Raw genomic sequence first — 23,597 nt, 5'->3', positions numbered from 1 at the left:
ATCTACAGCAAAACTGCCGAAAATGGGTGTACCGAGATGGCCGCCTCCATAGAAGCAGACAAAGGCTACAACAAAATGGCGGCCTGCGCGGGAATAGTGGGAATTGGGACCCACAGGGGGACCCCCCAAACGCCCATCCACTTCAAAAAAACTCCACCAAGGCCCCCCTCGCATGATCATTGTGCGTCGCGGACGGCGCACTCCCACGGCCCCCCATGCGGGCTGCACACTTGGCCCCAGGTTCAGGTAGGCCCAAACAATCCCCCATGGGGGGGGGGGGTCACAACAGGACTGAGGGCAACCCAGGAGTGTGAGGTTCCGACCGTCCCAGGGAGAGGGCCCGCATCCACCCCAAAATCCGCCAGGGAAGGGGGGGGGGCAATTTACTCACCATACCGGGAACACAGGCGGGCGCCATCTCTTGACAGGACCCCACGCCACCGGAGTAGGGGGGCTGTCGGCCAAATAGGAACGCTGCGACATAAGCCTCGACCATGTCGTGTGCGTCCTGGCAAGACGTTTAACTCGAAGGGCCAGTGCCCGTCCAGTGGGACTATGTCGCGGCTGTCCCAGCGCAGAGCTAAGGTCTGCACGCGCTTGATGGCCAGACTGGGGTGACCACTGGATATGGGGGTCCAGTCTGTCGCCCAGCATAATTGCTTAAAAATCTCACAGGAAAAAAAGTTCAGGAGATAAAAAGGCTAGCTAAAAAAAAGGTCTACATAAAAAAAATAACTTTATATGCCAGGACCAGAGATCCCAGCAAGGAACTAGGTTCTTACTAGGCAGAAAAAAAAACTGACATCCTACGCAGGAACAGAGAGGGTGTACCCTCCGGGACTGCCCATAGGTGTAGCCAGAACTTTTTTCTGCCTAGCCTTCCAACTCGAACCTGTGGTGCAGACAAGGGAGAAGCTGGGGAGGCCTAGATCAGGTGGAATTAGAGTATTCTCTGCAAAGGCCAGAAAGGCCCCTAGACCTAGCAACAAAACTATCCAGTCTGTTAAATATGAATGCCACAAGGTCCACACCTAGCCTTCCCCACCTGTGGCAAAGATCTTGGAACACCTCTTGAAGGAGAGCAGCTAGATCTAGACGCTGACACCTTGTCATTTTCCACACCTGGGATGTGCACAGTGAACAGAGTCAGAACATGATGTTTTGTCCAATCCAAGATCTCATCTGCTTCTGTTTGAGCTGCGAGACTTCTGGTTCCCCCCCCCCCCCCCCCAATGGTTGACGTAGGGCACAACCATGGTATATTCCATTTTAAGTCTTGTTGGGTCACTTCGCAATTAAGGGGACCGTTGATACAGAGAAAACCAAATTGCCATGAGCTTCAGGAGGTTGATGGGAAGATATGTCCTCTAATGATCAAATCCCCTGAGAATAGGGAGGACCATCTAGTACTCCTTTCCAGCCTGACAGGCTTTTATCTGTCAAAAGAACTTTCCTCATCAGGTTTCCCTGAGTTCAATGCCAGGTTATATATCCACCATGCCAGGAAGAGTCTGACCTTGCAGGTCTGGCACACAGGGCGGTCCAACAGCAACTAAGATGAAGGATCCAACCTAATCTCTGCAGAGCCTGCACTGTCCGCTGGACCCTGACTGACAGGGATAGGGAGGACTAATCCTTTAGCAAGAGATTGTTCAGGTAACCCACAACGTGCATCACCTGAGAACAGAGCTTGGATTGGTGCAAGCACTTTGTTTTTGACCTGGGGTGCATGGGGAGGCCAAAGGGAAGGATGAGAAATGGGTAATTCTGACTGCCAACTGCAAAACGCAGATAGAATTGAAAAGGAGGAAAATGGAGGCAGTGCCTGATGTGACAGATTTGTGCCAGACTGTGATAAAAAAAAATTACATCACATTTATTGGCCACTCAGAATCCATGGCTGCGACAGCCAGCGCTCCTTCATCCAGGTAGGATGTAAGGTATCAGACCCCAACCTTTCATGGTGGGAATACCCCTAAAATAGGTCTTCAGGGACAGGGCCAGCTGCTGGCTGACCACAGACCCACACCTATATTAGCACCTGCATCTAACTCACTGGATCAGTCCTAGGCATCTTGTGAATAAATATGGGAGCATTTTACAGCATGCCTGGTCCTCAGTTGAAGTCCAAACGGACGAAACGCGTCAGAACACAGGCATGCTGTTTCCCTGGTAACCACAAGAAGTTTTGGCTGGGATCCGGATCTCACCCCAGAGGAGGCTGGAATATTTTCATGCAGCAGTGGTGAGCTGGCCATAACCAATGGGTTACTACTATTTTGCTTGAAAGATCTGTTCATATGTAAGCATATTGGATTTGGGGTTTTATTTTGGAGTGATTTGTGCAATAAATGTTGAAACGGTATCACACTATTGTGCCCCCATCTTTATTTCCATGACACATCCTGATCCATGATTGGAGCACGTATGTGGAGATCATCCGGTACTGACGGGGATATCCAAAGGTGTCAAGGGTCCAAGCAACCAAAGCTTACAGGCGTATATTTATAATATTTCTGGTGAGTGCCCACTACTAGGGGGGGTCACGTTTGGTGTGGTGAAGGTTGGAACCTGATTGCAGACATCAAAACACCGGGAATTATTATTATATGAACTGTCTGGTTTTTTTCTGAACATTTGACTGAGCCTAAAGACAGTCTTTTCTATTTGAGGACTATATGATCTGTGATATAGGTTTGATATATTGAGCGCTGCTGGATGCAATTAAGTGCTGGACTATACCTATTCAAGTATTCTTTACAGTATTTTGATTACATCATTCTCATACAGTACACACTGACCCAGAAACTCTTACAGGCAGGAATGGGGACGATTTCCCATGGCTCAAGTGAGAAGCCAACTGATCTGGAAGAAGCAGAAAGGAACCATAGTGGCTATAGCACAGCCAGGAATCTTTAGAAGAATCTTATAGAGGAAAAAAAAAAAACTCCACATAAAAGCTGTAAGCTTCTCTCAGAGAAAAAAATGGTTCATCGTCTAAAGACTGCAAAAAAATTGAGCCCTAGTTGTAAGTAGGAGAGGTTATATAGGGGATATCCCTGAGCTTTCTAGTTACCTGAGGGTAGGTGCATGATTAGAAACTAAAGATCTATTGTTATTTAATGCATGACTAACAAAAATCACTAAAGAGGCACAGGCAGAAAGAAAAAAAAAATCTAGAAAGGCTTTTAATCATTCTTTCCCTTTCCAGAATATCATAAAATGTTTGCCTTTAGTTAAACTTTAGGGAAGTTCTGACACCAGTTAACATGCAAAGTTAACATGCAAAGTAAGAAGATGAGCACTTACTTTTGAAGTAGCCGCAATCGCTGGCGAAGCTCCTGAGTGGCTATGGGTAAGGAGATGTCCGAGGCGATGCTGGGAGTGGGCTCCTTTGTGGACATGTGAGAAGGAGAATATGTAAAGCTGGAACCTGAGAGGCTGGAAGAGCTTTTGTTTAGTTCTGTTGGTCTCTGGGGGCTAGCACTTGGGGGGCTTTCTTTTTCACCATTTTCTGTTTTTTTGTTGGCATCTAGTTTGGGTGTAGGGGGAGGCTTCTGTGCATCGGCTGCTGTAGGGGAAGGAGTTGGTGTTGGCGGATTCTTTCCTTTGAAAATAGATGGCCTCTTTACTTGGGATGTATACTGTTCATCAGGAGACCGCACAGGTTTGTCCACATAAAGAATCTATGGGAGCAAAATATGAATGAAATGTTACAAGACAAGGTGAGTAAGTAGTTCTGCTTTCAAGAATCAAAAGGTAGGAGAAGTTTCATGAAAACTTAAGAGGCGTGGTTACTGTGGGGGAAGGTGACAAACCGATGTAGTTAGGAAGTTTAGAACCTAGAGGGGACATAACTGTTCATGTCTGAATGGCAGGCTATTCTGACAGGAAAAGTTCAGATGCTTTCAGCTAATGTTAAATTTGCCCAAAAGCCCATCCTCCACACATTCATACTGATCCATGAGTTTTGTTGGGAAATATTCCCATTTCTATCGAAACCATCCATATAGCTATGAATGTCACAGAATTCCATTTTCTTGGGTTCCCAAATAAGAGAAAAAAAAAGGGATTTTTTTTACTTACTGTAAAATCCATTTCCCTGATGTTCATTGATGGACACAGCTCCTGATCTTCATAACCATTGCTTATACTGCCCCCTACAGGAGGAGGGCACTAGGCAGAAAAAAAAAAAAAGTCTGGCTATGCCTATGGGCAGTCCCGGAGGGCATACTCCCTCTCTATGCTATAGGTACTCAGTTTTGTTATACGCAGTGTCAAAGAATTACAACTACACAAAGGGGTGGGTGCTGTGTCCGTCAATGATCAGAAAAAGGGATTTTACGGTAAGTAAAAAATCCCATTTTCTCTTTCGTTCATTGACGGACACAGCTCCTGATCTTCATAACCATTGGGACGTCCCAATGCAGTGTTAAACATGAGGGGTGGGAACAGCAGAAAATTCCCAAGGCTAAACTGTAGCCAACCAGGCAACAGGAGCTCAACCAAAACCACTGGAGCCCATCTGAAAAATACAATACACCCTCAAAGAGGATCAGGTCCACTAAACAGCAGCCTGCAAAACCTTGTGGCCAAAGGAAGCATCTGCAGATGCCAACACATCCACTTTATAGAACTTTGTGAAAGTGTGCACCAACGACCAGGTGGCCACCTTGCAAACCTGCGTCACTGGCACCTGATGACGAAAGGCCCAGGAGGCACTAAGCGCCCGAGAAGAGTGCGCCTTGACAGGGAAAGGAGGAACCTAACCCCTGATGGAATAGGCCTAAATCACCGTCTGTCTGATCCATCTGAAAATAGTCGCAGAGAAAGGGACAACCCTTTCCGAGGCCCATCCGTGAGCACAAACAGTGAGTCTAACTTCCTAAAAGACTCCGCAGCTGCCAGGTACACCCTAATCGCCCCGGCCCGCATCTGAAGGCATGCAAGGCAATTTCCTTGGGATGTTTTCCCTTGGACACATAGCGAAGGCAACTCAATGTCTTCATTCAAATGAAAATCAGAGACAACCTTTGGAAGGAACGATGTACAGGGGTGAAGAACCACCTTATCTCTGTGAACCACCAAGTAAGGTGAACGACAGGATAACGCCACCAATTCCGACACCCTGCGCGCAGAGGTGAAAGCCACCAGAAAGGCTACCTAATGGGACAGTATAAGCAGGGATCTCACAAAAGATTCTCAAAAAGAGGCTTCTGGAGGAGTGAGAGTACCAAATCGAGGTCCTTAACAGAGACCGCACTGGAGGGGTCAAGTGCCTAACTCTCTGAAGAAAAGTATGCACCAGGGAGTATGTGGCCAAAGGCCATTGAAATAAGACTGCTAAGGTCGACAACTGACCCTTGATAGCACCCAAGGCCAGTTTCTGCTCAACCCCCCTGTTGAAGAAAGGTCAAGATCCAAGCCATCGAAAGAGAGCGAGGATGAACCCCAAGAGATTCACACCATGCAATGTACATCTTCCACGTATGCCAGTAGATCTTCCTAGAAGTACGTTTCCTAGCTTTTAACAGCGTTGGAAACACCGACTCACTACTGTAAAGCAGGATGGAAGATTGGTCCTTGGGACAGCAGATCCTCCCTGAGAGGAAGCTTCCAAGGAACGTCGGCGACCAGCCACACCAGATCGGCGTACCAAGTCCGGCGAGGCCAGTCTGGGGCCACTAAGATGACCAGAATCCCTTCTGCCTCAATCCTGCGTAGAAGTCTTGGCAGAAGCTTGAGAGGAGGAAAAGCCTAAATCAGATGATACTGACCCCACGAGGCCACCAGCGCATCTGTGGTGTCCGCCAGAGGATCCCGTGACCGTGCCACAAAACTCTGTACCTTTCTATTGAGCTGGGATGCCAACAGATCCACCTCGGGAATGCCCCACTGGAGACACAACTGATTAAACACCTTCGGATAAAGGGACCACTCCCCTTGGTCCAATAGCTGCCGACTTAGGTAATCTGCCTGCCAGTTTTCCACCCCGGGAATGTATACGGTGAAGAGGGCTGTAATTAACCGTTCTGCCCTTCTTAGAAACCCGGCTATTTCGAAAGCCCCCAGGACACTTATTGTGCCCCCCTGGTGATTGACATAAGCCAAGGCCGTGGCATTGACAGATTAAACGTGCACCATGCAAGAGGGATGGCCATCTGCTGGATTGCAGCCTGTAGTTTCTGGAGTTTGTCCAGAGGAAGGAGCACTCTGGCTAATGCTGAGTCCAAAGTCAGACTCAGATAATCCAGCTTGTGGACGTAACCAGACTGCTGAAAATTCAGAATTCAGCCAAATTGCCTCAAGTTCATATGGTGATTTCCAGGTTTTCCACCAGAGCAGTAGGAGACTCCAAACGCAGAAGGAGGATGTCCAAGTAGCCCAGTACCGCAATGTTTAATTGGCATAACAATGCAAGCACCGGGGCCAACACTTTCATGAAGACCCGAGGAGCAGAGGAGAGACCAAAAGGTAATGCCAGAAACTGATAATGCTCCTCAGGACCACTGCCGAAACAAAGAGCCGAGCCACTAGGGGAGCCGCCTCCAAAGAGACATCACAAATAAAGTGCAGGCCCTGGTCTGCCAGCTCAGCAAAGGCAGGGAGGAGCTACTCCCCCTCCAGGTTACAGCGTAAAAGTTTAGCCCACTCAATCAGAGTTTGCGACACCAGGGCAATGGTGAATATCAGCCTCAGTGCCGAACCAGCCAGAGTGTACAAATTGCGGGCCACAGCCTCTGCCTTCCTGTCAGCCGGGTCCTTAAAGGCCGGGGACTCTTTAACCGGAACCATGCTTGCCTTGTTTAATCTGGAAACCGGAGGGTCCACCACCGGTGGAACAGTCCACTTCTTAAGAAGGGACTGCTCATAGGGGTATCGCCTAGCAACTCGCTAAGGGACCCCAAGGGGACACTTTGGTCGATCCCCATTCTTCAGTCAAAATAGGAGGGGAAAGGAAACTCCTTTGCCGCTCTGGATGGCTTGTGAGTGCCAAAGGGAACCTGTGCCTCCGTCGCAGCCGCAGTTGCGTCCCCTACCAAAGTCTCAAGCACAGATACAATCAGTACATCAACCAGCGCCTTTTCATGCGTGGTTGCAGAAGCGGAGGAATCTTCCTCACTATCTGATGATTCAGGGCACGTGGTCGCAGAACCAGAAGGGTGATCCACGTCTGCGGTGGCCGACTCAGATTCAGGACCTGAGAAGACAGATGAGGCAGGGGAAGGAGGGGGGCGCTTTATGCCAGCCAGTCGCCCAAAAACCACTTACTCCTGTGACACAAGAGACTCCAGAACCGCCGTCAGTGCATCGATGGAGAGAGGGGATCAGGTGGGGAGATGTGCTCCAAAGACTCCATTAAACTAGGGGGACACCACAAAAAAGGGTAAAACACTGCTAAGGGACAACCCCCACCAGTCTGGCAGCACCACCCAGTTGCCAGTCACAGAGCACTCGATCCTCAACAGAGAGGGAGAGGACCCCACCAGAAACCAGGCACCGTAGCCACCAGGAGAATCTGCACTGCAGAAGCGGTGATCAGGAAACAAAATGATCCAGGAGTCAGCACCAGAGGATGAGGAGGGGCTCCCACCACCGAAATCGCCACCAGAGGCCTCCACTGTCATAGCCTCCGCTATTTTCAATGGCAAACCACTGCAAAATGGCCACCGGACTACACAAACATGGCCACAGTGCATTGAAGCACACAGGCTACAAGAAAATGGCGGCACCATGATGTCCCCAGGGACCCAGGAGGGGTCCTTAGGCCTCAAGGAAAGGCCCAGGCAGGTCGGGGGGCCCTTGCTGGAGCCCCGACCAGGGTACAACCCCCCAGCACAGCCAATGATCAAGTCACCGGCAGCGCACCCCCCAATCGCCAGCACATTGCCTTGTCCCAACCCCAGAAAGTGCCCAAACCACCCACACAGCCCAAGCCTAAGTGGAGGGGGGGGGGGAATTGGATAGGGACCATGTCCACCCCAAAACCCTCCAGGGGGAGAGGGGGGGGGGACTCCCCATACTAGGAACCAGGTGGGCACCGCTCGAGACAGAACCCCTCGCCATTGGAATGGGAGGGCTGTCAGCCAGGAGGAACGCTGTGACTCAACTTGGGTAACCACTGGATCTAGATTATCCAGCCCGTTCCCTAGTCTGGCAGTTAATGGTAGATCTCACAGGAAAAAAACAGGAGAAGAATTTCTAAATTCTAAAAATAAAAACTGCCAGGACCAGAGATCCCAGCCAGGAATTAGGTCCTTACTTATGACTAGGCAGAAAAAAACTTGGTACCTATAGCAGAGAGGGGGAGTATACCCCTGGGACTACCTATAGCAGAGAGAGGGAGTATACCCCCTGGGACTGCCTTTAGGCATAGCCAGACTTTTTTTCTGCCTAGTGTCCTACTCTTGTAAGGGGCTGTATAACCAACGGTTATGAAGATCAGGAGCTGTCTCTGTCCATGAACGAAAGAGAAAATAGATTTATGCATTTTCCACTGGGTACCAAAGAGCCTTAAAGATCCTATACAGGTATAAGGGGAAGCAATAGCTAAAGGGACTTGGAAAGCCCTAGGTGAATTGATAAGCCTCAGTTTAAAAGGAACTTCTCATGCATCCACTGTCTTTTAAACAGAGTTTTATTTAAGGTATTTCATGTATTGCTACCTGCTGGTGAAATTGTTTATTGTGTGGATACAATAAAATAGATGTAGGCCATTTTCACTGTTTTTTTCTGGCTTGTTCAGCCATCACAAACTCTATGCTAATTCAGACATAAAACAATGAAAAACAAGTAAATTAATAGTTATACCCTGAGTGCAATCTTCATCTTCAGCGTGCTATTTGGACCAGAGTTGTTTAGCTGAAACCTCTGATTAATTGTCATGTCCTCACTGGTCAGCAGCTGGCTTAGTGGAATCTTTAGATTTCCCATAGAACTTTGATGATATTCATCCTTCACCTGCAAGAGTGAACAAAGTCAGTATCAAAGCACTAACCCAGAAAGATGATGACCACATTTTCCTGGGAATTTTCTGTCCCAAAAGATCTTTAGGGTGGCTTTACACTGCCCTGGTGCAGTCCCACTGCGTTTGAGGCAAAACGCAGCTAAACCGTGGTTTTCGTGCAGGGTAGCTACGCTCTCCCATAGACAATATGATGTCTTGCAGTTTTGATTCGGTTTCAGAAAGTGCACCAAGGATGCAGCATGCTGGAGGTTTGGGGAGTCTTCTGAAACCGCACCAAAATCGCAGGATCTGATAGAAGTCTATGGGAAAGTGCAGCTAACCCGCACAAAAATCAAGGATTGGCTGTGCTTTGGCCAAAGTGCAGTGGGGCAGTGTGAAGCTGCCCTAAATATCCCAGTGTCAGCTTGTTACAGTGCATTTATTAAATTTATAACCAGGTGTTTGTATACCAATAGCTGTTATTTTACTGTGCCAAAAAGATATGATCGTAAGTAAAAACTTTTTTTCAATTTACTTAAAGTATATGTAAACCCTATCACTAAAACATTTCAATGTCGTCTTAGATAACACAATATACAGTCAAATTGTATTGACTGAAACACATATCCACACAGGTAGAACTAGATGGACTGGTGTCCTCATGCATTCATTCAACTTTACCAACGATGTAATTTTTAAATGAATGATCCTTGTTTAAATCTTCAGCTTTCGTTGAAATAATACTTGTTGACCAAGCCATGAAGGTTGTCTTTCAGACACTGGGTAACAAATCTCTGTTCTGCTTCTCAATTGTGCTCTTGCCCTGCCACCGTGTCGCATGACTGTCTGAAGGAGACCCCAAGTGGCCATTTTAACATACATAAAGTGACTGTAAATGATCACATTTTAAAACAACCCATTCCGTTTAAAATTGAAATAAAAGGCAAAACATTTTTAAGTAGATATAAGTAAAAAAAAAAAAAAAAGTTACAAATACCTTTTTTTCATTTTTTATAATTGACCACATTCCCTCTGTTCTCAGCTGCATAAGAGCTGGGGGGAGGAGGAGAAGCAGCAGCAGCACAATGAGCTTCCCAGTGAATGGCTATGCAGCAGGGACATGTCAGGACAAGTCTGATCATTGGAGAGCACACTGAGTTCCCAGGACAGCTAGAGAACTGACCACGGTGTGCTCTCCTGGTTAGTGTGGCCAGTTATTAAAAAGAAAGCTTAGGGGCTGGCAGAACACCAGGGATTTCACATAATAGAAGCAATACAAAGAAAACAGGATACCTTCTCATACAAGTACATGGTACAGCAGGCACATATCAGCAATATGAAGTGTTGAGGTAACAAGCGCTTTAGGCTACATTCACACCTGAGCGTAGCGTTTTCGCGCGTTTTTTACCGCGATTTTACCGTGATTTACAGGCGTTTTTTGTGCAGGCGGTTTTTGATTGGATACCAATGGAAAACGCCTGTAATCTGCCCAAAAAGAAGCTCATGTACTTTTTTGAGCGTTGGGCGTTTTGTATACAGCGTCAAAGCGCTCAGATGTGAACAGGGGCCATTGAAATGAATAGGATTTGTCTTGTTGGGCGTTTTGAGAGCTGATCCTAGAGCAGAAAAACTTTCCAAAAACGCCCCAAAACGCCTAGATGTGAACGGAGCCTTAAGCAGACATAGTCCACTGTTTTCACCACTGTTTTACCATCAACAAACCCACCCTAGGAAATGCCATGCAATCATTGCCGGAGTGCATGCCTGCAGCCCAGCAGTGGCTGCAGAAGATCAGCAGCACTAAAAGGCCACAAAGGATGTAATAAAATCTTCATTAAAGTGGTAGTATACTCAATTTTTCTACTTTTACCTACAGGTAAGCCTATAATAAGGCTACCTGTAGGTAAAATTAATATCTCCTAAACCTGCAAGGTTTAGGAGATATTGGCCCTGCATGCAGCCGCTGACACCAACGGCGCAGGAGCTCTGAAGGTCCGGCGGATCTTCAAGTTCCTTGCCGGCTCCTTGCCAGAAAGGGAACTCCTGCGTGCATGCGTGGGAGTAACGTATTCGCGGGTCCAGCCACTCACAGCGGCAGAGCCGCAGAACCCAGATGAACATGAAAGCTCCCTCAGCGGAGTCCGGATGACCGTTTCAGGGCTTCGTTTTAAAGTATTTTATAATGAGCTAGTATGCGATGCACACTAGCTCATTATGCCTTTGTCCTGCAGGGTTTTTTTTTTTTTTGTCGGGGATACAACCGCTTTAAATGAAACAAAAATGAGACCAATCGTCATTCAGTTTATTTCTACTTTAATTTGTCTATACAGAAAAAAAAAAAAAAAATTGGCTTGTCCTCTCTAAGATCAATGTGTAGCTGAATTCTCCGTGACTCTTTCCTGTGGCCAGGGGGCATGTTGTTTTCATAAAATCACAATAAAGTAACAGTTTGCTGTAGATAAAAAGAATGATTCTTACAAGACGATGTACTATTCAGCAGAGCATGGCAGAAATGTTGCATTAACTCAGCAAGACTTCCCGAATAGGTACTATGCACTAGCTACAGTAAAGAAGCATATTGATTTCATCTACATTGGAGTGCGGCCAATTTCTCTTATAGTTCAGCCTCACAGCCAGAGTTTAGCATGCCCTGTGTTGCCTTGAATTCCCCTGAAGGTACCCACATACTGTAAATATATTTTTTTTCTTCCAATGCTATCTTTCACAGTTTTTTTAAGGAAACTATTGAGGTACTATAAAAAGAACACATTATATAACAAAACCTAAAATATACTACGTAAAAGTAGGGAATGAAAAGATGTGTGTATATATATACACACACACATATATACATACTGTACATATACATATATACATATACATATAGAGCAGTCCTGAAAATTTCCACTCGCCTGCTCACATTTGGCGAGGGGAAAAATCTTGAGGACAAGTGTGGGGCTGCCTCGGTCCAATGCCGGAATGTGTGATGTCTATCATAGGAGCTGGTCCAGGAGGCAGGACTTTGTGTGACTGTGGGCGCCAGGCGATTCAAATCAAAGCTGTCACAGCAGACGATCCCTGCACTGTGTGATGATCTGGCCGTCTTTCCCCTTCCTGTCCTCTATCTGATCCCCATACACTGGTTAGGCTGCACTAAAGGGCTGCATTGATGGGCAATGGTCAGGCTGCACTGATGAGGCTACATTGATGGGCACTGATAAAGTTATTATTTATTTTTGTAACTTAATTCTGCATAAAATATTTAACAGTGTCATTTTATGAGCTAATTTATGAGGGCGTGTCTAGGGGCGGAATATGGGATGGAATTAGGGACAGGGCAGGTTAGGGTTTGGGTGGGGCAACTGGTGACAAGCATCTCTGGCTAGTAACTCAGGACTTGAAATCTTGAGCCCTGACAAACAGTACATTCAACCAGAAGTGCAGGAAACAAATGCTGACAGGGAAAACATGATTGTGAGTAGGGCTGGGCGATAAAACGATACCGATAGGTATCGCGATAGTCCCGTGCTCTATAGCAATAAAAGGCTTCGAACGATAAAACGAAAAGTCAGCTCAGACGGGTTTAAGCTTTAAAAATGGCGCCGCCCGTCGCATACATGTCACCGCGCACGCGCCGCCGCCGCTCGGGAGAGGCCGGGAATAGCCGAAATTACAGGAGCGGTGGCGGCGCGTGCGCAGTGACGTGTTGGCGCCGGGCGGCGCCATTTTTAAAATGAAGGCGCCTCTGGAACAGGTAAGTGAAACAGCTTCACTACCTGCCATTATGCAGGGCTGCGGGCACACTACAAGGGATGCAGTGCTGCGGGCATGGTCTACCTGTACCATGCCCACAGCACTGCATCTCCTGTAGTATGCCCACAACCCCGGATCCTCTTGTACCATGCCAGTACCATGCATTCTCCTGTACCATGCCAGTACCCTGCATTCTCCTGCAGCGTGCCAGTACGCTGCATTCTCCTGCAGCATGCCAGTACGCTGCATTCTCCTGCACCATGCCAGTACCCTGCATTCTCCTGCAACATGCCAGTACCCTGCATTCTCCTGCAACATGCCAGTACCCTGCATTCTCCTGCAACATGCCAGTACCCTGCATTCTCCTGTACCATGCCAGTGCCCTGCATTCTCCTGTACCATGCCAGTGCCCTGCATTCTCCTGCACCATGCCAGTGCCCTGCATTCTCCTGCACCATGCCAGTGCCCTGCATTCTCCTGCACCATGCCAGTGCCCTGCATTCTCCTGCACCATGCCAGTGCCCTGCATTCTCCTGCACCATGCCAGTGCCCTGCATTCTCCTGCACCATGCCAGTGCCCTGCATTCTCCTGCACCATGCCAGTGCCCTGCATTCTCCTGCACCATGCCAGTGCCCTGCATTCTCCTGCACCATGCCAGTGCCCTGCATTCTCCTGCACCATGCCAGTACCCTGCATTCTCCTGCATCATGCCAGTGCCCTGCATTCTCCTGCACCATGCCAGTACCCTGCATTCTCCTGCATCATGCCAGTACCCTGCATTCTCCTGCACCATGCCAGTCACCCTGCATTCTCCTGTACCATGCCCGCCGCCCTGCATTCTCACCCTAGGGTCCTTATTTTAAATGGGTAATAAAAAATATCAATAATTATCGATATCGACCGATATGAAACACTGATATCGTGATACAGTTTTCAGCCATATCGCCCAGCCCCAATTGTGAGCATTGGCTGGGTGGGCAGGGAGTAAGCATTCGTAGACCAATTGTTGAGGCAATTATGGAGGGGAGCCTCTAAATATGACTAATCGGGAGAGGATGACAGCGGGCTCTGGAGGCCCTAAAACAGAAAAGGACAAGGGAGCGAATGGTAATGGGGGTGTAATGCCAGCTGTATTAGATGAAGCAAGAGGATCTGAAATCATAGAAAAAAATGGGGGCTGAAAAGGGTGGAGGGGGGGAGAGAGAGAGAAAAGGGTGTAGTGCCTGGCTTAAAACCCCCATTATATAAGGACATCATTGTGTCATCAGAGCGAGATGCTGCAAATATTTTTATGAAACATGATGTACAATTTGGAGATGTATTACAATATACTGATGACTGTTCACACAGTGAGGTGCAGCACATTTTTATCTGTGTAGATGACTTGCCTGACTGCCTGTACTTTCAATGGTCAATTTCACATCATGCTGAGATTTGCTTGTTAAAACTAGAGGATAGAAAGGTAGAATTTTTTGCTAGTTTTTTTTTTTTTAATTTAAAATATCTGTACAAGGGGCGGGGGGGGGGGGGTACTGGAAGCCATATTTGCTCATTACATATGCAGACTCCTTCCTGCTTAGCACTGTTGCCCAATAATCATGCTTTACTGCTTCTCTCTCTGTGCAAAACTAGTGGTCATGTGTGAGAAAAACAGGCTTTCTAGGAAAAATAAATACGCTGATATACACAACCATTAAAGGAACTTTGTAATGGGAGAAATACAGAGGATGCAATTGGTGACCTCCTAAGAATTCTCCTAAGAAAAAAAGTCAATAATCTGGAATAAGCTTGCAACATGTAGCCAGGAGTTGACCTGCATATTTGTTCCAGGTCCATTCCTCTGAAATGACAGAGGCCTTCATATTCTCACTGCCATTTTTCTAATAGGGATGCCAATTGTGTGCCCCGATATACAGATGCCCAGTTACAATGAAGCATTACAACTACTACTGTATATAGTGCAATGATCAAATTATGGAACATTTGGAGCTTTAAAAAAATGTGAAATCCGCATTAAAAATTATTTTCAGGTGAGTTTTACAACTCTTGCTCAAACTGTGAACTTACGTTATAGTTTCCATTTAACCCACAATGTTACATGTAGCAAGGTTCAAAGTTGTGTCCTCTTCTCTAAGGATTGGGCAGTAAATAGCTGGACTCACATTTAAATCTGTTAAAGGCACCAAAACAACACAAGCTAGCACAGGCATACAAATGAGCAATACCAATAGAAAGTAGGCTGCTGAATAACAGACAACTGGCACCAACAAAATGCCATATCGAAAGAGGTGCGACAGCCCACTCTTGTTTATATATCATCTGCTTCTGGAAACACAACACGACAATTAGCAGATCAGTGCGCCTGCACAGGCTATTTCCAGCAGCAGTGAGAAGGGTGTGCAGAAGTGGCAACACGAGCTTATGAAGTGGTGAGCCAGACTGGTAAACTGCAGAAATGACAAAGGCCATGAGGCAATGTGCTCTTTCTGAATGAGAAAGTGTATAGTCCAAGTATATGGATTTATAAATGTATCAATATTTAAAAGATGCCAAGTCACTCCTTTTCTGTAGCCTCATAGTTGTACATCTGCAGTATGAAATTATCCAAGGTACTTGAATCTGCTGCTAGTCTCATGAGATTTTGGGTGCGATATGGTGATGTCACTATTGTCTGGCTCACTGTTCTTCTGGCTGGAGAGAAAGCAGTACATAAGGACCTAAAATGCAAGAATCTTCTCTATTCTGTGCATCTGTGCTGCTCCTGTCACTCTGCAGTTTCTTGAGCCTGCCATAGATGGATTGCAATTCGGCCAGTTCAGCAGCGACCGGACAAATTTCTAACTGTCTAAAGCCATTTCCGCTAGAAGTCTATCTAATGATAGACCTCTCTTTCATTCAATCAGCGTTTGCAGCCAACCGGCTGATCGGCGTACTCTGACAGCAGAGGATTTCTCACTGTCAGAATACAATAGAACATTCACCTATCTTTTGTGGATAAAGAAATCCACTATTTTATTTGAACAGCCCCTTGGCTGATCAAAAAACAAAGTGATCCATGTATGGCCAGCCTTGACAAAGACCAAAGCAAAATGAGCAAGTTTGCATCACACACATCTTCCCTGGAGTTTCTTCCGGGTTCGCAGGCTACGGTGCTATGAGTGGCCGGAGCTGCGATGATGTCACTCACATCACCTGTTTGCGGCATGGGCTCTGAAGATCATCAGCTGCACGCACTCTGAATATCTCCTAAACTTTAGGAGATATTCACAGTACCTACAGGTAAGGCTTAATATAAGGTTGAGACAAACAAAAATAAAAATTCAATTTGCTTACCAATCAAATTAACCTAACAGTTTGCGTCAAAACAGGGGTTTAGTTAGCACACATTTGCAAACCCATGTGTAAGCTGCAGGGCCACCCTCCTAAAAGGTACTCGGGGGCATAATGGACGCCCAGCCAATGGTACAACAGAAAAGGCATCCAGTATGTCCACTCACCAGTATACATTAACAACAAAGAATAGATGGATAGATAGGGGGCAGGTGGGCCACCTCCAGGCTCACCTGCCCCCTATCTATCCATTAGCTTGCATGTGCTTCCACTGTGAAGATTCTCATAAACTTACAAGAGTTAGGACTGCAGGTAATACAGGGTGCCGTGGAGTGGCCCTGCAACTCACACATGCGTTTGCAAATGTGTGCTAACTAAACCCCTGTTTTGACGCAAACTGCTAGACAGGCTAATTTGGTTGGTAAGCAAACTGGTTAGCAAATTGAACTGGGAATTTTTATTTTTGCTTGTCTCATGTGCGTTGCCCTTCCATGTGTTCTTTAATATAGGGTTACCTGTAGGTAACAAAGTTTACAACCGCTTTAACCACTTAAGGACCAGGCCTATTTCTGACACTTGTTGGTTTCAAGTTAAAATCAGTATTTTTTGGCTAGAAAATTACTTTGAACCCTAAAAACATTATATATATATATATATATATATATATATATATATATATATATATATATATATATATATATATATATATATATATATATATATTTTTTTTTTTAGCAGAGACCCTAGAGAATAAAATGGAGATCGTTGCAATACTTTATGTCACAGCGTATTTGCGCAGTGGTTTTGAAAAAAATTTTCGTTTTCGGCGTTTTGCATACATGGAAGTGCAGTGGAGGGGTCGAGGGTCTTTCAGACCCTCGATCCCTCCATAAAGAGTACCTGTCACTGCATACTGGTGTCACAAGGGATGTTTACATTGCTTGTGACAGCAATAAAAGTGATCAGATTTTTTTTTTTTTTTAAAAAACCTGTAATAAAGTAAAAAAATAAAATAAATAGGAAAAAAAAATAAAAAATTTTAGCCGCCCCCATCACCGTTAGCTCGCGCACACAAAAAAACGTATACGGAAGTCAAGCTGTGAAATCGCTGTTCAAAACACACATGTGCGGTATCGCAGCGATCGCCAGAGCGTGGGCAATAATTTAAAAAAAGAGCTACACTCTAACTCTAAACTGGTAACCGTTAAAAAAATTTAAAGTGTCGCCTATTGAGATCTCTATTGACCGTAGTTTGTCGCCATCCCACGGGGGGGGGGGGGGGAAGTGGGGCGCAATTTTAAACCATAACATGTTGGGTATCTATTTACTCGGCGTGACATCATCTTTCACAATATACAAAAAAAAAAAACGGGCTAACTTTACTGTTTAGTATTTTTTAAATGCAGTGAAATGTGATTTTTCTAAATTTTTCCAAAAAAATGGCATTTTAAAGACCGCTGCGAAAATACCGCGTGACAAAAATATTGCAATGACCGACATTTTATTCTCCAGAGTCTTTGCTAAAAAAAATATATATATAATGTTTGGGGGTTCCAAGTAGTTTTCTAGGAAAAAATACTGGTTTTAACTTGTAAACAAAAAGTGTCCGAAATAGGGCTGGGGCTTAAGTGGTTAAAAAATGAGAAAACAGTAAAGTTATCCCAATTTCTTTCTATTATGTGAAAGATAATGTTAAGCCGAGTAAACAAATACCCAACATGTCATGCTTTAAAATTGTGCATGTTCGTGGAATGGTCTATAGTTTACCAGTGTAGAGTTACGGAGAAGGTCCAGCGCTAGAATTATTGCTCTCACTCAAACGATCACAGCGATACCTCACATCTGTGGTTTGAACGCGGTTTACATATGTGGGCGCGACTTGGGTATGCTTTCACTTCTGCGCACGCGGTCAGAGGGATGGGGCACTTAAAAAAAATGTTTTCTTATTTATTTACACTGTCCCTTTAAACAAAAACTTTTTGATCACTTTTATTCCTCTTACAAGGAATCCCTTGTAATAAAAATAAGCAGGACAGCTCCTCTTTAATGTGAGATCTGGGGTCAAAAAGACCTCAGATCTCACATCTACACTTAAAAGCAAAAAAAAAAAAAAAAAAAGACATACTGAAAAAAATTGGCCCTTTAAGGCCTTTAGGAGGAAGCGACGTATGACGTTTTTCCGGTCCTCCAAGGCCAGAGTCGAGTTGGGGCCATCTTGGGGATTGGGGGTGTTCCTCTCCTGCCGCCCATAAAAGTGATCCCATGAATCTGCCGCTGGGACTACTTTTATGCAAAAGAGGGCCGCCCACCCTGTAAGAAAATACCGGGGTTATGGCAGCTATCTGCTGCCATAACACCGGTATTTAACATCAAAATAGCGACGTAAAACTGCGGCGGCAGTCCGGAAGTGGTTAAGCTTTGAAAAAAAAAAAAAACCTGGAAGCTGATTGGTTTCCATGCACAGCAGCACCAGATTTTGCACTCTCCAGTTTTAGTAAATCAACCCTGCAATGTGGAAAAAAGACATGGTCAGTAACAAAGTTCCCTTCATGTTTTTAAAGAGGCATAACTGCAGAGCACAACACTGCAAACTCTCATTTGTCAGTTACCTGAACATTTGGGAACTCCAATTAACCAATTGAAATACAGGAGAGGTATTCCCAAACACCTTTTTGCTTGTCCCTAACATACTGAAAACTGAAAATCTGATGCATCAGTGTTAATACTATTAGATTCTCGTAGTCCCCATCAGACTCAAACATGTTTTGAAATTTCAATCTGATTGGAGATACAGTGGGTACGGAAAGTATTCAGACCCCCTTAAGTTTTTCACTCTTTGTTATATTGCAGCCATTTGCTAAAATCATTTAGGTTCATTCTTCTTCCTCATGAATGTACACATAGCACCCCATACTGACAGAAAAACACAGAATTGTTGACATTGTTGCAGATTTATTAAAAAAGAAAAACTGAAATATCACATGGTCCTAAGTATTCAGACCCTTTGCTGTGACACTCATATATTTAACTCAGGTGCTTTCCATTTCTTCTGATCATCCTTGAGATGGTTCTACACCTTCATTTGAGTCCAGCTGTGTTTGATTATACTGATTGTACTTGATTAGGAAAGCCACACACCTGTCTATATAAGACCTTCAAGATCACAATGCATGTCAGAGCAAATGAGAATCATGAGGTCAAAGGAACTGCCTGAAGAGCTCAGAGACAGAATTGTGGCAAGGCACAGATCTGGCCAAGGTTACAAAAAGATTTCTGCTGCACTTAAGGTTCCTAAGAGCACAGTGGCCTCCATAATCCTCAAATGGAAGACGTTTGGAACGACCAGAACCCTTCCTAGAGCTGGCTGTCCGGCCAAACTGAGCTATCGGGGGAGAAGAGCCTTGGTGAGAGAGGTAAAGAAGAACCCAAAGATCACTGTGGCTGAGCTCCAGAGATGCAGTCAGGAGATGGGAGAAAGTTGTAGAAAGTCAACCATCACTGCAGCCCTCCACCAGTCGGGGCTTTATGGCAGAGTGGCCCGACTGAAGCCTCTCCTCAGTGTAAGACACATGAAAGCCCGCATGGAGTTTGCTAAAAAACACCTGAAGGACTCCAAGATGGTGAGAAATAAGATTCTCTGGTCTGATGAGACCAAAATAGAACTTTTTGGCCTTAATTCTAAGCGGTATGTGTGGAGAAAACCAGGCACTGCTCATCACCTGTCCAATACAGTCCCAACAGTGAAGCATGGTGGTGGCAGCATCATGCTGTGGGGGTGTTTTTCAGCTGCAGGGACAGGACGACTGGTTGCAATCGAGGGAAAGAGGAATGCGGCCAAGTACAGGGATATCCTGGACAAAAACCTTCTCCAGAGTGCTCTGGACCTCAGACTGGGCCGAAGGTTTACCTTCCAACAAGACAATGACCCTAAGCACACAGCTAAAATAACGAAGGTGTGGCTTCACAACAACTCAGTGACTGTTCTTGAATGGCCCAGCCAGAGCCCTGACTTAAACCCAATTGAGCATCTCTGGAGAGACCTAAAAATGGCTGTCCACCAACGTTTACCATCCAACCTGACAGAATTGGAGAGGATCTGCAAGGAGGAATGGCAGAGGATCCCCAAATCCAGGTGTGAAAGACTTGTTGCATCTTTCCCAAAAAGACTCCTGGCTGTATTAGATCAAAAGGGGGCTTCTACTAAATACTGAGCAAAGGGTCTGAATACTTAGGACCATGTGATATTTCAGTTTTTCTTTTTTAATAAATCTGCAACAATGTCAACAATTCTGTGTTTTTCTGTCAGTATGGGGTGCTATGTGTACATTCATGAGGAAGAAGAATGAACCTAAATGATTTTAGCAAATGGCTGCAATATAACAAAGAGTGAAAAATTTAAGGGGGTCTGAATACTTTCCGTACCCCCTGTATATGAAGCAAAGAGAAGTTACTCAGAAATGATTTACAATACACAATGTTGTAGCTAGCTAAAGGTCATTCAGTAAGGGTGTACATCTATTTTAAACACACATGTAAAATGTTCTAGCTTCTGTCCATATGCTCTAAAATAAAATGTTTAACTCAAACCCAACCATTTATCATTCGGGTCCAGTATATTGTGCTGTGAACTTCAACTGTTACTAAATTGCAGAAGAATAACTGCACTGTAATATGCATGGCTAACTATATAAAATTATACAAAAAGCAACTTTACCTCAATGTCTAGGTCTTGTCTTTTAGGATTGTGGACAAAGAAAGTGAATGTCTGTTCCCATACTGGCTCAACAGTCTTGTATTTGACCTGTTGAATAAAGACAAGTATAAAAAAAAAAAAAAAAAAAGAAAAAAAAAGAAAGAAAAAAAAAATAGATTTTTGTATTAACCGTAAAATCAATTTTAAGGAGTTGACTAATGCCTCGTTTCCACTGAGTGGTACGGTACGGTTCAGTACGGTACGGTACACATTGCGTTTCCACTGCCAATAGTACCCTTTCATGATAGGCGTGGTGTAGCAGGAAAGCTGTGATAGACGATTCTCTGTCAACCAAAGTTCTGCAGAGTGTAGCTCCACCCTGTTGATACGGGTCTAATGTGCTTGGTACCCCAAAAAAGTGGTACGGTTCGGAATTAGGGTACCATTCATAATGGAAACGGCATAAATAGCGTACCGTACCGAACCGAACCTGAAAGCTCAGTGGAAACGAGCCATTAGAGACTAAGGCTGGCAAAACAAAAAACTGTAGGTCAACCTAGGACAGTCCCTCCTATTAGCAATGCACCTTAGTTTTGTAGAAAAGCAGTAATGGCTGTGTGTTGAGTCATTTTGAGGGGACAACAAATGTACACTGTTATACAAGCTGTACACTCACTACTTTACATTGTAGCAAAGTGTCATTTCTTCAGCGTTGTCACATGAAAAGGTATAATAAAATATTTATGAAAATGTAAGGGGTGTACTCACTTTTGTGAGATACTGTATATACTGCTGATGACAAAAAGTATTTACCCATTTATATTTACTAAAAGAATTGCATTTCCATGTTCTGTGTACTGTGTGAGACCAGATATAGTGAATGCAGGTTCTGGGATTAGTAACACTTTAACAGCAGAGCTGTGGAAATGATGTTCATCGTCCTAGGACATTGACAAGAAACTGAAATAGGAGGGGTAATTGTATGCAGGCCTATAGTTTTTTGTTTGCTAATGGCCAATTATCCTGTAGGCAGCAGCCTAAACCAACAGGTATAGACTTTCTGTGTCCTTCATTGTACGCAAAAGTGATTTTATGTGTCATCTTGAAAACATTTTAATATGATCTACTTTTTATTATTACAGTTCATTTTTTTTTTTTAGGTAAAAAGATGGAAAACACCAAAAAAGCCAAAGGCCGTGGCAAACAAAACATTGAAGAGTTAATGCATAACAAGTACATAGTAATTAATGTCTAAATACAGGCAACATCCTCAATTGTTTTACTCAAAGAATACTCTGCTGCCATCTTCTGTTTATTTTTGGGATTTCTCTCAATGAATCATTCACCTGTATTACGGCAGCAAATCAATCCTTGGTACAAGCATGTAGGTTACTTCCTCCCCTCCCAACACATATACAGTATCCTGCTTAGAAGACCAAGTACAACAAGCCCCTGATCCTAAACTTGACCATCTGATACAAATCACATTGTACAATTTGCCAAGGTGTCATTTACACACAAATCTTAATGTGTGGGGTTCTAATAAAATCTAATCATATAAAAATGAATTTTGACTGTATAAATAAAGTCTAAAAAGTCAAAAGTACAAGTGGCTGGAAGCCCCTGTTCACATTGACTGCAGCTTTGAAATCGTGCAGCTTCATCTGAAATTGCATGATTTCAAAGCCCCATGTCAGTGCGACTTCGGGTGCAACCTGGAACACATCTGTGAGGCTTCATGCACAGATGTCTATCCAAGTCGCACCTGAAAATCGCCAAAAGTAGTGCAGTAACGACTTTTACTAATCGGTGCGGCACTGCAAAGTTGGTGTCGCACTGATTTTAACAGTGCCATTACCGGCAATAGGAGGCGACTTGCCATGCGAATTGACCAGTCAAATCGCATGACAAGCAACTCAATCGTAAATGGGGGCTAAGATCCTGGCCTCTCAAACACACAAGAGGGTGTGGTGGGTGAAGGCAAACGGCTACTTTGTGTCTGACTTACCTGTAGACAGGACAACAAGTAACCATACCACATTGCTGTACCTAAAATGTTTATTGTAGACACAAAGGGTACAGTACTGCCTCTAATAGGAAACAAAAAAACTTTCAAGTAGATCTGCAGCTTGGAGTTGTCTTTTAGCCTAAAAAAACACCTGTAATGATTGATTTGTTTTTAATCTCTGTATCAAGTCATTCGCTTGAATTGCACTAAGGCCAGGAATAGAATTCACAGAGCAACAGTCTTGACTAATACAAAGAATAAAATTAGCACTGGCTGCTTTGACCATGTAGCTCAGCATTCTAATACGTTTCTGGAGGAGCGTCCCAAATGTGGAAAATACACTGAGTGGCTGCTGGGTCATTGATCTTAGCAGCATCCATAAGAAGATCATACCCAGCCTAGTTAGTCTCTTTGTTGGGGGAAATGCAATCACATCTATCAAAAAACTTAGCGGCTCCTGCTGAGATGGGCAGAATCTGAGAGTGAGGACTGTGACTGTACTATTCCCTGGTACTTGGTAGAGAGACTTAAATAGTATATAAAATCAGTTTCCACAGGGTCATTGCAAATTGATTAACAATGCTGGGCAACTGGAGAGATCTGATCATTGAATTAAGAATCTAAGCTAAATCCCCACAACATCTCACAGAACTTCACAATTATTGTAATTCAAACACTTATTTTAGGGAGCAATAACTTTGTGATCATTCTTGTGAACTTGTGATAAACTGATAAAGCCCTAAAGTGTTTGTTACCCTAAAAAAACAAAACAAAAAAAAAAACCCGATCCTGTTCCCTTAAAGCATAAATAACAGCACAGTGCTTGTGCTGTGTAATTTGGCCCCTTCTATTACCTAAAAAAACT

The 23,597-nt window shown here is 44.6% G+C and overlaps 1 protein-coding gene across 2 annotated transcripts in view; it reads right to left on the bottom strand.

Moving 5' to 3' along the window:
* Positions 1 to 23,597, bottom strand: part of ESYT2 (extended synaptotagmin 2) — a 280,454-nt gene that overhangs the window by 15,227 nt on the left and 241,630 nt on the right. For both annotated transcript variants that reach the window (XM_082257732.1, XM_082257733.1), the window contains 3 exons: positions 20,746 to 20,832; positions 8,812 to 8,961; positions 3,310 to 3,686 (listed from right to left, as the gene is read on the bottom strand). In XM_082257732.1, the coding sequence (XP_082113858.1) occupies positions 3,310 to 3,686; positions 8,812 to 8,961; positions 20,746 to 20,832 (614 nt within the window). The remainder of the gene's footprint in view (positions 1 to 3,309; positions 3,687 to 8,811; positions 8,962 to 20,745; positions 20,833 to 23,597) is intronic.

This window comes from Pelophylax lessonae (assembly GCF_965119305.1).
Source record: "Pelophylax lessonae genome assembly, chromosome: 5".
NCBI classification, from domain to species: domain Eukaryota; kingdom Metazoa; phylum Chordata; class Amphibia; order Anura; family Ranidae; genus Pelophylax; species Pelophylax lessonae.
This window is presented reverse-complemented; position numbering and strand designations above follow the sequence as displayed.